Source organism: Mauremys mutica, chromosome 11 (assembly GCF_020497125.1).
Source record: "Mauremys mutica isolate MM-2020 ecotype Southern chromosome 11, ASM2049712v1, whole genome shotgun sequence".
Taxonomy (NCBI): domain Eukaryota; kingdom Metazoa; phylum Chordata; order Testudines; family Geoemydidae; genus Mauremys; species Mauremys mutica.
Window position 1 is genome coordinate 64,401,160 of NC_059082.1, and position 14,864 is coordinate 64,416,023.

Here is a 14,864-nt window from a genome sequence, read left to right on the forward strand (position 1 = left end):
TTCAATCTAAATTATTTTAGACCCTGACGCTGCAGAGACTTAACCATGTTTAACTTTACATATTGTGATTAGTTCTGCTGAAGTTAGTAGGACTATACACTGTGTATAAAGTTAAGTACAGGTTTAAAACCTTTGCAGGACCAATACCTGAAAGTTTAGTTTCTAAATAACTTTAAATACATAGACAAAAAAGAGGCAGCAGAAATTAAAGAGGCCTAAAAAAATCTAGGGGAATTTTAAGAAGTCTTATTCTAATATGGTAGATTGTTTCCTAGAACTTCTTTACTTTGCAATATCTATTTCAGAAATTTAGGAAGTTACATTTCTCAGTTTATTTTAAAATACTGAAAGTTAAATATTCAGAGTAAGGCTTCTAAATAATGTTGCTTTAAAAAGCACTTTAAGATAGAAAATCATCTCACACTTCTCAAAATTGAACCTTATTCTAAATTGTGTCCACTAAATCTGCATGAAGAATCTATTTCCTGCAGCCTCATTAGTAAATTATACCAATAGTATTATCTTGATTAGATTCACGCTGCTTTGGGAGGAACTTTACAGTTACAATCTGTTCAGGAATTGGCATGATATTTCCTTACTTCAAGAATAATGCTATATGCTAAAGTTAACATGTCAACATACGGGCAGGTTACCACTCCCCACCCCAACTGGACATCAGAGATTAGACAATTTGATGAGAGATTGCACATTTGTGTTAGCAGTTCAGCACTTCATTTTCAAATTCTTTTAGAACTGTCAGATATACACTATCTGATCCAAGTGATCTGCTATTTAATGTATCTATCTGTTCCAGAACCCCCTCTAAACACCTCAATCTCTGACACTGCTTCATCTTTATTACCAGATAAGTGTTGGTCTGATAATGCTGTCACTATTCTAAGAAGAAACTGAAAACATGAGATTTCTGGGAAGTTCATATTAGAGTCAAAAGACATGGTGCAATTTGATAACTATAGTAATGCCTATTCTTACACACTTAGTTGTGAGCCTGCTTACTCAAACTAATGATTGAAATGATTCCTCTCCAGAAAAAAATAAAAAACAAAAGTTTACCGTTACATTTTCATCTGAGTCAGGTACAGAATCAAGTAGTTCATCAAGTTCTTCCCCAATACTAATATCATCTCCATCTCCACAATCTAAACATGCTTCTGGCATAGAGAAAGAAATGTTTCCCCCATTTGCCAGCACTGCAGAAGGCAGAGAACTCTTTTCCACTTGAAGAGGCATGACGGAAGATATGGATTGCACAGGTATTGAAGCCAAGTCACTTGACACTTCTGGGACAAAGTTTGATGAGGAAACAGTAGAAAGTGTCTCTTGTTTCTCTTCTGATAAATCTGAAACAGGTAATTTGGGAAAGAAACCAAAACTTTTAGTCAATGTTCTGCCAAAATAAATAAATAAATAAAATATTATTTCACCCCTTTTAATCTGGCACAAATATGTTTTGCCTTAAAGAAATTTAATTAAGATATAGAAGCTTAAGAAAAGCACACAATTGGTTTGTATTAACCAATTAACTTCAGAAGAAAATATGCAGATGTGTATTGCATATTGGAAATATGCAGATATGTATTGGAATGTTTGCATATTTTGACATACTAAGCAAGCAAGCAAGAGTCGGAGACTTGTGGCCTAAGTTATTCCATTCTATGCTTTATTCTGCCTCCCTACATCCACCCCCTCAGCACTATTTTTTCCAAAATACAGGAGTTATATCAGACCACCACAATATTTAAAAAAGAGGGAACAATAAAAGTCAGGAGATTTAAATAAAGTTTGCACAGCCACCTTATGTGTGTATATGCATAAGAGAATACAGGTTAACAACATTCATTCAAATCCCTCAAAACCCTACACACCCTTCACACAGTCTATTAAGTTTAGTTTGCTGTCAAATTAAAAAACTGTTCTAAGAAGTGATATGTGAAGTTATTTCTTGGACTGACTTGAGAATTTTTTTTAATCGGCCTTTATATCTATTGTATTTTTTAAAATATTTTTTTTTAACCCTTTGAAGTAGAGACTGTGTCACCTTTACAAGTCACTATGGTTTACTTATAATCTATGACAAGTGATGTGGGAGAAAACAGTGCTGAAGTCATCTTTGGAAGCAGCTTTCCTGGTTAGGTAATAATTGGAGATATACCAATCTCCTAGAACTGGAAGGGACCTTGAAAGGTCATCGAGTCCAGCCCCCTGCCTTCACTAGCAGGACCAATCTTTGCCCCAGATCCCTAAGTGGCCCCCTCAAGGATTGAACTCACAACCCTGGGTTTAGCAGGCCAATGCTCAAACCACTGACCTATCCCTTCCCCTGTTGTTATGCTCTTTGTATGCTCTTCACACACACACACACACTTGACAGAAAAAATAATACCAGTTTCACAGAAGTCAAACTCAGAAGAGCTCATTTCATGATTCAGATAAAGAATTTTACAAATTTTTAACAATGACAAACACATCAGTGTTGCACTCTGTATCTAGCTTCCTTTCATTAACAAACAATATTGTAGTCCAGGAAGACTCACCTGACTCAATATCTTCTACAGAAGAATTTGGATTCTGTAAATAAGTAAAACATCAATCAATTAACTTGAGGCGCAACAAGACTCTTCAAGCATACATTTTTAAGTTTACCTTATCAATCTAAGTTTGACCTAAAATTTAGCTTTTGTAAAATTTATGAGAATTCAGGCGATTTCCACAATTAAAGATAAAAGAAAAATGGCTTTTCAAACAAAAGCATTCCTTGCAATGTGTGAAACCCAAGCACTGCAGCCATAAGAAATTGAAATTAACAAAAGTGAGATTAACTTAATAGATTTTCATTTAGTAAAATAAGATAAGTTCTTCATTTACTGTTTAGATTTAAATAAACTGTTTTAAAGTGTTCGTGTTTACTAATGTAATGTGTTATCAATTTTTGCTAACATCATCAGTTTACTATTTAGGTGGACTTTATACCTCTAAGACCTGCATCTGTGCAGATCTCATAGTACATCTTTATTTGTGTCTGAGTTGCATTCAACTTGCTATCTTTAACCTATGTGAACCATAGTACTCACTTGGCCATCTGTAGTACTTAAGTTGTCATTAAGTACAGAAAGCAATGCATAACTGTATCAATGTAGCAAGGCCTCGCGAATAATTAATAAGACCAAACAGAGTAAAGACAGCATTTTTAACTGTATCTTTTATTCAAGGAAGTTCTTGTACAAGATAACTTGGATAAAAAAGAAGATACATTATACTCATGGCAAAACCAAGCACAACGTTAGACAGGAATCCTAACCATTGCCTAAGATACAGAAACTTTAACCAAACATTAACTGGACAGTTTCACTTCACTGTAAGAATACAGCTCTTTCAAAATCATTTTATACTGTGAACATGTGGAATCTTACCTTAATTAATACTTCTCCAGAAACTGAGCTTGAGGAAGTTGGCTGCAATTAAACAGGTCATTGTAAGTATATAGTTGACATTAAAAACTCAGAATGAGGTTGAATAAAATAAAATAAGTCTTCCTTACCCTTGCTCTGACATAGGCTTTTCTTATTTTTAATCCTAGTTTCTGAGCAAGTTCTTGAGTCAGCTTTATCACACTTTCATCCTAAAAGGAATACATATACATTTCTATATATTTCTATACACACACACCCACCCTCAGGCAAAGTGATACAACTGTTTGGAATGAGAAAAGTAAACAAGAATTATAGTGTGCTTCTAACCCTACATTTAAATAAAAATTATAAACATCTGCCAATAACTGAGTTCAAAGGTATATCTCATTTTACCCAAGATGAGTTCAGATCCATAAAGACAAAGGCCTTTGCCAATTTAAAGTGGGATTTACAGATTCTCCACTTCGAGTATTTTTTGTAGTTTTACAAACTGAAGGCCACACTTCTATTAGCATGTCAACTATTAAAGCACATTGTTGAATATTTAAATTGTTTTTGGGAATATACTCTGTTGTATCGGGAAGCATTGTGTTAAAATCAAGTCATACTTCACTTTGTCCTAGTTAATTCATATTTTAGATGACAGATAGCATTTAGAATATCTGACAGTTTAAAGTTTGTTTTCAGAATATGTCATACAAAGTTACAAGAAGAATCAAGGCAGATCTACTTTAAACCTTAGGGCCAAGGTATTCAAACAGGAGTACCTAAAGTTAGGCTTTTAAATTGAAATTTAGATACCTAGCTAAGTGGTCCAGTTTTCAGAAGTACTAAGAAGAGAAATGTCAACTGAAGTGGTCATGTGTGCCCAGCACTTTTAAATTTCTGGCCACTTTGCCAAAAATTTTGTCTTTAAAAGAAAAAAAAAAAGTCTCACAATTCACAGTCATGCCTTCTAAAGATTCATTTTGAACAGGGTGCCAGATTAAAGATATATATTAATCAATATTTAGAATAAAATGGAGAAAAAGTAACCATTCACTCCACAGCATAGATAGCAAAAGAAAAATCCATGATAGAGACTAGTCAGTGGCAGAAGCCACCTGAAACCAGGCAGAAGGGGGAATGCCAAGGATGAAACAGTCACGGGTCTTAAGAACTGCACAAAATCCATCACAAACAGAATATTCAACTAGTAATAACACCTGCCATTACATTACTGGGATAAGGAATATTTACATCACTCTTAAGTGCATTGTCTTTTTAAGTGGATCAGGAAATTGAGACAGCAGCTGCTGCCCCAGGCTCTCTCTGTCTCTCTCTGTCTCTCTCTGTCGGTGTCCCCTCCCTGCTCTATATGGAGAAGAAGAAGGGATAAGCGGAGTGTAGGAGCAAGGGGGAGGGGGACAACCTGACATTAGCCGCCCTCCCCCCACACACACACAGAGCAAGGAGGAGGCTCGGGGAGCAGCTCAAAGGCAGAGGGCAGGAGCAGCATATGGCAGTGGGGGGAGGGATAGCTGCAATTGCTAGGCTGCTGGCAGCTGCTGCAATTGCTAGGCTGCTGGCAGCTGCTGCAATTGCTAGGCTGCTGGCAGCTGCTGCAATTGCTAGGCTGCTGGCAGCTGCTGCACAGGGAACTTAGGGGAGCAGGGAGCTGATAGGGGAAGCTGATAGGGGGGCTGCCGGTCCACCCTGGTTCCAAGCCCCCACCAGCTAGCGCCAACGGGCTGCTCTTCCTGCAAGCAGTGGACAAAGCAGGCAGCTGCCAAACATTAGAAGGGACCATTGCACAACTTTAAACGAGCATGTTCCCTAGTTGATCAGCAACATAACAATGAAACAAGGTTAACCAGGACGACTTTAAGTGAGGAGTTACTGTACAATGAATAAGTATTCGAGAAAACACTGTACTAGATAAATACCAGCTATTTCCAGAACATTATTTGTAAATTAAATTTAACAACATAATTTACTTACCAGTGGTACAGCCAGAGAGCATTTTGCTACAACATCATAAGCCTTCTTATACCGTCCCAATTCATTTAAGGCTTTGGATTTCCGATACAGAGCTCTGAAATTGTTTTCATTTAATCTTAAAGCTATTTCACAATCTTCTAGAACTTTATCATGCAATCTCTGTGAGAAAGGCAAAAAAGTTTAAGGGCTTATTCAACAAATCATATTTTGTTACTAGAGCAGTATATTCAAATAGCCTATATTTAAATCAAAAAGTGCTGAAAAACTGTACAGTTCCCAAGTAGGCTCTCTTCTTAGGATGTTATTCTTTCCTAATGTTTTACTTTTGGATAAAAGTGAGTAACTCTGACCCAAAATTCACCAGCTGTTTATTGTTCTTACTATCAGCATGGAATGCTATGTAGTCAGATTGCAAATGAAGACAGTATTTTGCCAAAGTATGCTAGAACCCCCTTTGTAGTCCAGCTAAAACATAATTCAACCTTGATAGAATTAAAAAAAAAAGTTAGTATTTATTTCAAGGACGCTATTTACTATGTTTAATGAAAAATCACTGAACCAGGTAGCACGGCAGAGTAGTTACCTTACAAAGTGAGAGTTCACGCAGCAAAAATTACTAAAGCCTGATTGTACTAAGCCTCATGATCCCAGTTTATATTATCTGACAGAAGTGCAATGTATCTGGCTCACAGAAAGACAAACAGCTCTATTACTTGGACATATTCTGGATAGTTCAGTTCTAGATGAATCAAAGGTAGAAGTAGTACAAGTTTTTAAGATTTTATTTTGAATTCATTCTGGAAATAAGACAGGGTTTTCTTTATGTAGTTGGAAAGGAAAGAAACAGTAATGCTGCCTTTGGTTCATTAATTCTTTGTATTTGATAGCTGTTGATGTATCAGTAAAATGGATCACTATAATGGTAAATGACAAATGGAAAATTTTAGAAGAGGCACCACAGATTATTTGTGTAAGGAAGTAGTACATGGCCTCATTCATTAGCAACTTTTCTAGACAATTAAGGAGCAGCACTGGTACTATATACACACACTTATGCTCCCTACATAGGTCACCCTGGTTGAAAAGGGCCACGTGCAAAGGTGAAAGTAAGCCGGTCTGGCGTACCGGCAAGAGCCAGTACGCCATGCCGGACCGCACTGGCTTTCACAGCTGGGATTTAAAGGGCTCAGAGCTCCCCGCTGCTGCAGGCAGCCCAGAGCCCTTTGAATCCCGGCCGCGGCCGGGATTTAAAGGGCTCAGAGCTCCGAATCCCGGCCGCAGCTCTGGCGGCCGGGCTGTGGCCAGGATTTAAAGGGCTCGGGGCTCCCCTCAGCGGAAGGAGCTCCGGGCCCTTTAAATCCCAGCAAAACTCAGGGTCCCCCCCCCAGGGGGCTCCCAGCCACCTCTTCAGATGGGAGCCCCTGGTTGATTTAAAGGCCCTGGATCTCCCAGCCACAGCTGGTGCCCCAGGGCCTTTAAATCTTAAGAGGCCACGCCTCTTCCGGATGAGGCCATGCCCCCTCAGGACTCTGGCAGTCCCGGTAAGTCCTGTAAGTTAGGTTACACGTGGCCAGGGGTGAAAGTAAGTATAAAGCCCAGTGAAAATAGGGGGCATCATTAAGATCCCCCTCCACGGCCCCCCCAAGAACCATGTCCACCCACAGGCAAAAAGACAGTAGGAAAGTGGGTATATTAGCTGTACAAATCTTATCTGAAGGATGAACCTACCGCTTTATCAGCATTTGAGCCTGGTATGACCATTTTATATTAGTAGGATACTTTTAGTATTATTGTCTAAAAATATCCAGACACATGCCAACATATTTAAAGAGAAGATAGAGAATCTTCAAGTTTTGAATCATTTTGACTATTCTCAAACTATAACCAAGAGCCCTTTATCTACCAGTGAATTTTCTATGGCTTCATGTTTTGTTAAGGTACTCTATCTGAAAAGCAGCAAAAGCTTAAAATAAAAATAACTTACCAAATTTGAGTAACATGCTATCCGGTTTACATGCAGCTTCTCTAGTATTTCATTGGAAACATGGATTTCTTCAGAATTGGCATAATCTGATATGTTTAAAGCTTCTGTATAGTGGCTCAGTGACCTTCCCCAATCACCTTCTCGGTATGCATCATTCCCTTCATTGAAGAGATTTCTAACAAGCCCTCGTATGAATAACTGGAACAAAGAAATACTCATGAACAGAAGAACTCTCTGCAAACATTTCATACTTCTGAATACATAACTCACAATTTTCTCGCAACAAGTTAATGAGGAAAAAATTGAATGCAAAGATTTGGTTTCCAGGTTAAAAGAAAATACACTATATGAAAAGTAGCAAGAGAAGTATTATCTAGGCATTTCTAAGGTACCCATTACCAAAGAACCTAGGCATAAATGTAGGGCTACACAATGTGTGTGTACATACACACACACTGAAATCTCAGAAGGGAAATGTTTGGATCAGACCAGTTGCCCGTTCATGTCCAAAACTCAAGCCACTGACAAAGGAGAGTTTTAATATCAACAGAAAGTGAGCTGCAAAACCAATTACCAGTTATCTACAACTGCAGAAAGATGCCTGGTAGATTCACATGGTGAAGCTACCTCCTCCTGACCAGCAATGAGGTGCTAAACTAACTTTACTGAAAATAGAACACGATCTTGATTCTTGAAATTGTAGGATCTAAATTTATAGCCAAGGTTGAGTGAACTGGCAGTCAAAAAATTCTCTCTGTGAGCTACTATTTAAGTTATTTCTGTGCATTCAAATATTTGATTATATACATAGCGGGTGGGACAGGCTAGTGAAAGGTAAATACCACTGTAATTTATCACTATTAAAAACTAGTAAAAATGTCACTTAGACCCTCAGAAAAACTTTGAATTTTTTTTTTAAAAGCATCACAAGGAAGAGATTTCCACCCATTATAGAATCATACATTTCTAATAAATTTCAGAGAATAACTCCATTACCTCATACTGTTCTTGCGTCCCTGGATAGGGCAAAGTAGACCTAGGAATTAAAGATAAGCAAATTTTGTAAATTAATAGATTGTTAAAAACAAATATTCAACTGAAGGGTTCTGAGTGCCACAGACAAAACTAATTCATTCCCTGAGCACCATCCATTTTGTATACTAATGAGGCAGGAGTCATAGAAAAAAGAGTAGCTGTTAATTACATGATTGCACACTATTGTAATGCTTATGCACCAGTAGCCTAAATTAAGGGTGTATGGTCAGCCTTAATTCTGGCATTCCCTAACTTCCAAGTGCTTGATTTAGCAACCTTAATGTAGTCTTTGAAAATGCATCCCTACATACACGGGACAGGGGGACAGGTAAAAAGAGAGAAAAAATGTTTGGGGACTCTGACTCCCTCCCACTTCTGTAATTTTATCAGCATAGAACTCCCACACCCTGATCAGATACCCTCTACTGATGTTCAGAATGTGAGTAATCACTGCCTCAGGCAGCCAGTGCTGCCCTGGGAACTGAAGAGAGACAAGACCATTTCTGCTTCAAACTGCAGCCAAACAATATTGGGAGGTAGAGGAGCACAGGAAGGATCACCTTATTTTGGCTTCAGTGAAAATCTGGGGCAGTCTATAAATGGGAAAGGAAAGAATTTCCCTTCCCCTGAAAATAGTGATAGCTGGGATGGACTAAGGAGCTCAGTAGGCCAGTTGCGGGGGAACAAGCCTTCCATGTTGGAGCACCCCATTCCTCTCTCTGAGGTTTAAAGAGCTGCTCTTTCTCCCAGCAGCCTTTCTGAACTGCCATGTTGTGATGAGAGGAGAGCTTGCATGTCTTCTGCTCTCCAAGGCCTCTCCTGCCGCTCCATTTCCAGGTTGGAGTAGGCAAATATCCTGCTTTGAGAAGGGGCTGTGTATGAAGGGAAAACACAGGCCCTCACCATTTCCTCCTCCAGTATTACATTAAAAGGGCTTTTAGGCACATAGATGGGAGATGAACTCTACATTCAAGAGAAAAGAACAGGAGTACTTGTGGCACCTTAGAGACTAACAAATTTATTTGAGCATGAGCTTTCGTGGGCTACAGCCCATTTCATCACATGCACAGAATGGAACATATAGTAAGGAGATATATACACCTCTACCTTGATATAATGCTGTCCTCGGGAGCCAAAAAATCTTACCGTGTTATAGGTGAAACCGCATTATATCGAACTTGCTTTGAACCACTGGAGTGCGCAGCCCTGCCCCCCCCCAGAGCACTGCTATATCCGAATTCGTGTTATATCAGGTCACATTATATTGAGGTAAAGGTGCATACACATACTGAGAACATAAAAAGTGGGAGTTGCCCTACCAGCATTCAAGGTCAGTAGATGTTACTACAAATAGCCTGCTGAGCTCCTCTGGAGCACACTTTCACTATCTGCACTAAACCCATAGCTTCCCCAAACGTACAGGTGTTCTTTCTCTCCCCATATTTGGCAACTGCTGTTTGGAGTAACAGTCTTTGCTCTTCAGACAGAGTGCTGCACCTGGCTTACCCCAATGACACAATGTCACATGAAAACAGGAGACATATCTCCTACTTTTGTTAAAGCACATGGGAGGGTCAATTTGGAGCCCCTAAACATTTAAAACAAGAGTATTTTGATATGTGCATATATAATGAAGTTTGAATTGGCCAAATACTCACCCTTATCTCACTCTTTAAAGACAGTATAAATTGAAGGACTAACCACATTTTAAGTAGGACTGCGTGTGCACACACAAAAAAACCCCATAAGAATATCTGTCATGAGATCTTACTGTATAAATTGCAATCCTTTCTTGATGTCCTGCTGTCTGATACTTCTCACTTCAGGTACACTGGACATGTTACCCTGCACATCCACTTTTTAATTCTGCAGTTTCTGAAAGAATAAACAGAGGCTTTTAACATGCCCCACTCGCTAGCATATTTGCCTCTAGACCAGAAGGGTCAAATCTCACCCCAGGGCAAGGTTCAATAACAATGCTGATACTGCACTGAAGTAGGAATGAGAAGACATTTTTTCCAGACAATTCATTAAAATTAAGTTCCTACCATAAGCAGGGGTGGGTATAAGCCGAGTGTTCAACCCAACATTCTCTTCCCCCCGCCTCCTGAGTTGCATGCAACAATTTCAAAGAGCACCTCCCTGCCGATCTCTGTTTCTATTCCTCTCAATTGCTGAGAATGTTATTCCTCCACTCATAAAGGACTAGATAGACTTATAACTGAAGTGTGTCAGTGCCTCTGCAAAAAAAAGCCAGGCTAACCACTACCAAATAGTGGTAAGTGCTCTGGCTATTTGTGGATTTATCCACTCTAGATGGCAAAGGACCATGTTACAGACTCAAACAAGCTTGGCAAGCCGTCAGTCAAACACTTATTTGACCCTGGTCAAATATTCCAGCAAGAATGCCCTAACACAGGGTATGGCTACTTCTTTGATTGCATCAAATACTCCTGGGGGAATTCTGCATCACTGCACATGCAGAATTTGCACAAAAACTAATGTTGTGAGCGCAGGATTTCCTTTTTCTCCCACAGAAATGGGTTACAGAGGTGCTGGCCACCACTAGGAGCCACTGGACCAAGAAAAGCCTAGCTTGCAAGTAGAAGACACCGGGGTGGGGAGGGGGATGGAACGGAAAGCAGTAGGAGGAGGAGATGGAGGACTCCCGGCAGCTGCAATTCCTGGCATGCCCTAAAGGAAGGAGGCGGCGTGCAGGAAACTCCACACAAGCCTAGTACCCAGCATCAGGCTTTCACTACCTCTGGATCCCTGGGCTCAGGGAGTGCAAGTATAGGGGCTGGGGAGAACCTCCAGCTGAGCTCTGAGGGAAGGTGTCTGGGCTGGGGGGGGGACCCCAGCGGTTTGAGCATTGGCCTGCTAAACCCAGGGTTATAAGTTCAAACCATTTAGGGATCTGGGGCAAAAAACTAAAAAAAAAAAAAATTAATCACAATTTTAAAAGTTAATCGTGATTAATTGCACTGTTAAAAAAATAGATCAATTGACATTTATTAAATATTTTTGGATGTTTTTCCATATTTTCAAATATATCAATTTCAATTACAACACAAAATACAAAAAAAAGTGTACAGTGCTCACATTTTTATTACAAATATTTGCACTGTAAAAATGAGAAACAAAAGAAACAGTATTTTTCAATTCCTCTCATACAGTGTACTGTACTGCAATCTCTATCATGATAGTGCAACTCAAAAACAAGACAATGTAAAACTCAAGAGCCTACAAGTCCACTCAGTCCTACTTCTTGTTCAGCCAATTGCTAAGACAAAACACCAGAAAACACTATCCTAGTCACCATGGACTTAGAGGCTCTCAACAAAAACATCCCACACGCAGATGGAATACAAGCTGTCAGGAACAGTATCCCTGATGATGCCATAGCACAACTGGTTGCTGAGCTCTGTGCCTTTATCCTCACACACAACTATTTCAAATTTGATGACAATATATACCTCCAGATCAGTGGCACCGCTATGGGCACCCGCATGGCCCCACAATATGCCAACATTTTTATGGCTGACCTCAAACAACGACATTGATGACATCTTCATCATCTGGACCCATGGGAAGGAGACTCTGGAAAAATTCCACAACGATTTCAACAGCTTCTACCTCACCATCAACCTCAGCCTGGACCAATCTACACAGGAGGTCCACTTCCTAGGCACCACGGTGCAAATAAGTGATGGTCACATTAACACCACCCTATACCGAAAACCTACCGACCGCTATGCCTACCTTCATGCCTCCAGCTTCCATCCCGGGCACACCACATGATCCATTGTCTACAGCCAAGCACTGAGGTACAACCGCATCTGCTCCAACCTCTCAGACAGAGACCAACACCTACAAAATCTTCACCAAGCATTCTCAAAACTACAATACCCGCACAGGGAAATAAGGAAACAGATCAACAGAGCCAGATGTGTACCCAGAAGCCTCCTACTGCAAGACAAACCCAAAAAAGAAAAAAATGGTTACTTACCTTTGTAACTGTTGTTCTTCGAGATGTGTTGCTCATATCCATTCCAGTTAGGTGTGTGCGCGCCGCGTGCACGTTCGTCGGAAGATTTTTACCCTAGCAACCCCAGTGGGTCGGCTGAGCGCCCCCTGGAGTGGCGCCATAAAGGCACCGCATATATACCTCAGCCGACCCACCCACTCCTCAGTTCCTTCTTGCCGGCTACTCCAACAGTGGGGAATGAGGGTGGGTATGGAATGGATATGAGCAACACATCTCGAAGAACAACAGTTACAAAGGTAAGTAACCGTTTTTTCTTCTTCGAGTGATTGCTCATATCCATTCCAGTTAGGTGATTCCCAAGCCTTACCTAGGCGGTGGGGTCGGAGTGAGACGTGGCGGAATGCAGGACCGCCGAGCCAAAGGCTGCGTCATCTCTCGACTGTTGGACCAGAGCATAGTGAGAGGCGAAAGTATGACTCGACGACCAGGTCGCCGCTCGGCATATCTCTTGGATTGGTACTTGTGCCAGAAAGGCAGCGGAGGACGCCTGGGCTCTGGTAGAGTGGGCGGTGAGATGGCCCAAAGGGACATTAGCCAAGTTATAACAGGTGCGTATTCACTCTGTGAGCCACGAGGAGATTCGCTGCGATGAGACAGGAAGACCTCGCATGCGGTCAGCAATTACCACAAACAGTTGCGGGGATTTGCGGAACGGCCTTGTCCGATCAACATAGAAAGCCAACACTCTGCGGACGTCAAGGGAATGAAGTCGTTGCTCTCTCGAGGAAGCGTGAGGTTTCGGAAAGAAAACTGGAAGGAAGATGTCCTGGTTATTGTGGAATGCGGACACCACCTTCGGGAGAAATGCCGGATGAGGACGTAGTTGCACCTTGTCCTTATGAAAAACGGTGTGTGGTGGGTCTACCATGAGCGCCTTGAGCTCAGAGACCCGTCTGGCTGATGTGATAGCCACTAGAAAAACCGTTTTCCATGACAGGTACAGTAAGGAGCAGGTGGCCAGTGGCTCAAAGGGTGGGGACATGAGCCTGTTGAGGATGAGGTTAAGGTCCCAGGTGGGAATTGGGTGGCGCACCTGGGGGAAGACACGATCAAGGCCCTTCCTGAAACGAGTAGACATTGGGTGAGAGAACAGTGTATACCCGCCCTCACCCGGGTGGAAAGCGGAGATAGCCGCTAAGTGCACTTTTATAGAGGATAATGCCAGGCCTTGCTGTTTCAGCGACCAGAGGTAGTCAAGGACCATTGGAAGCGGAAGCTCTGTCGGAATAGCGCCTCGCGCTTCGGCCCAGCAAGCGAAACGCTTCCACTTGGCCAAGTAGGTAGATCGAGTGGAAGGCTTTCTGCTGCTCAATAAAACATGTTGCACGGGTGCAGAACAGCGCACTTCCGACTGGTCTAGCCACTCAGGAGCCACGCCGTGAGGTGGAGGGACGTCAGGTCTGGGTGACGGAGAGTGCCGTGATCTTGAGTGATGAGATCCGGGTGAAGCGGCAGAGGAATTGGGCTGGCTACCGACAGACGGAGCAGCGTGGTGAACCAGTGTTGCCTGGGCCACGCTGGCGCAATTAAGATGAGCCGTGCCTTGTCCTGCCGGAGCTTCAGCAGTACTCTGTGTATGAGGGCGAACGGGGGAAAGGCGTAGTACAGATGACATGTCCATGGAAGGAGAAACGCGTCCGACAGAGAGCCCGGTGACAGGCTTTGGAAGGAGCAAAACTCCTGGCATTTGCGGTTCGAGCGGGACGCAAAGAGGTCTACACAGGGAAACCCCCACTGTTGGAAAATGGCATGAGCGATGTCTGCTCTCAGCGACCACTCGTGGCAGAGAAAAGACCTGCTCAGGCGATCCGCGATGGTGTTCTTCACGCCGGGAAGGAACGACGCCACTAGATGTATCTACTGGGCTATGCAGAATTCTCACAGTAGCATCGCCTCGTGGCAGAGGTGGGGAGAGCGGGTCCCGCCTTGCTTGTAGATATAGTACATGGCCGTTGTGTTGTCCGTTAAGACTGAGACACAACGGCCGCGGAGGCAAGGTTGGAACATCTGGCATGCTAGGCGGATTGCACGTAGCTCCCTGACGTGTATGTGCATATTCAATTCCTGTACCGACCAAAGGCCTTGAGTACGAAGATCGCTGAGATGGGCTCCCCATCCGAGGGACGAAGCATCCGTCGTCAGGGAAAGGGACCGTTGAGGAGCATGGAATGGGACCCCCGCGCATACGTGGGAAGGTGTCAGCCACCAATCCAGGGATTGAAGGACACCCGATGGAATGGTGAGTAGGGTATCCAGAGGGTCCCTGTGCGGACGGTACCTGGAGTGGAGCCACAGCTGGAGTGGGCGGAGGCGGAGCCTGGCGAACGGAGTTACGTGCGTGCAAGCTGCCATGTGACCGAGGAGGCAGAGACAAGCGCGGGCCGAG

At 42.3% G+C, this 14,864-nt stretch overlaps 1 protein-coding gene across 4 annotated transcripts in view; it reads right to left on the reverse strand.

The window, feature by feature from the left end:
• ZC3H7A (zinc finger CCCH-type containing 7A) overlaps positions 1-14,864 on the reverse strand; it is a 56,171-nt gene that overhangs the window by 25,091 nt on the left and 16,216 nt on the right. For 3 of the 4 annotated variants that reach the window (XM_044979128.1, XM_044979130.1, XM_044979129.1), the window contains exons 2-9: positions 10,202-10,305; positions 8,392-8,431; positions 7,396-7,593; positions 5,412-5,570; positions 3,560-3,640; positions 3,432-3,473; positions 2,556-2,589; positions 1,075-1,361 (exon numbers count right to left, since the gene is read on the reverse strand). In XM_044979128.1, the coding sequence (XP_044835063.1) occupies positions 1,075-1,361; positions 2,556-2,589; positions 3,432-3,473; positions 3,560-3,640; positions 5,412-5,570; positions 7,396-7,593; positions 8,392-8,431; positions 10,202-10,269 (909 nt within the window). In that variant the 5' untranslated portion in view covers positions 10,270-10,305. The remainder of the gene's footprint in view (positions 1-1,074; positions 1,362-2,555; positions 2,590-3,431; positions 3,474-3,559; positions 3,641-5,411; positions 5,571-7,395; positions 7,594-8,391; positions 8,432-10,201; positions 10,306-14,864) is intronic. The other variant, XM_044979131.1, reaches the window with a different exon arrangement.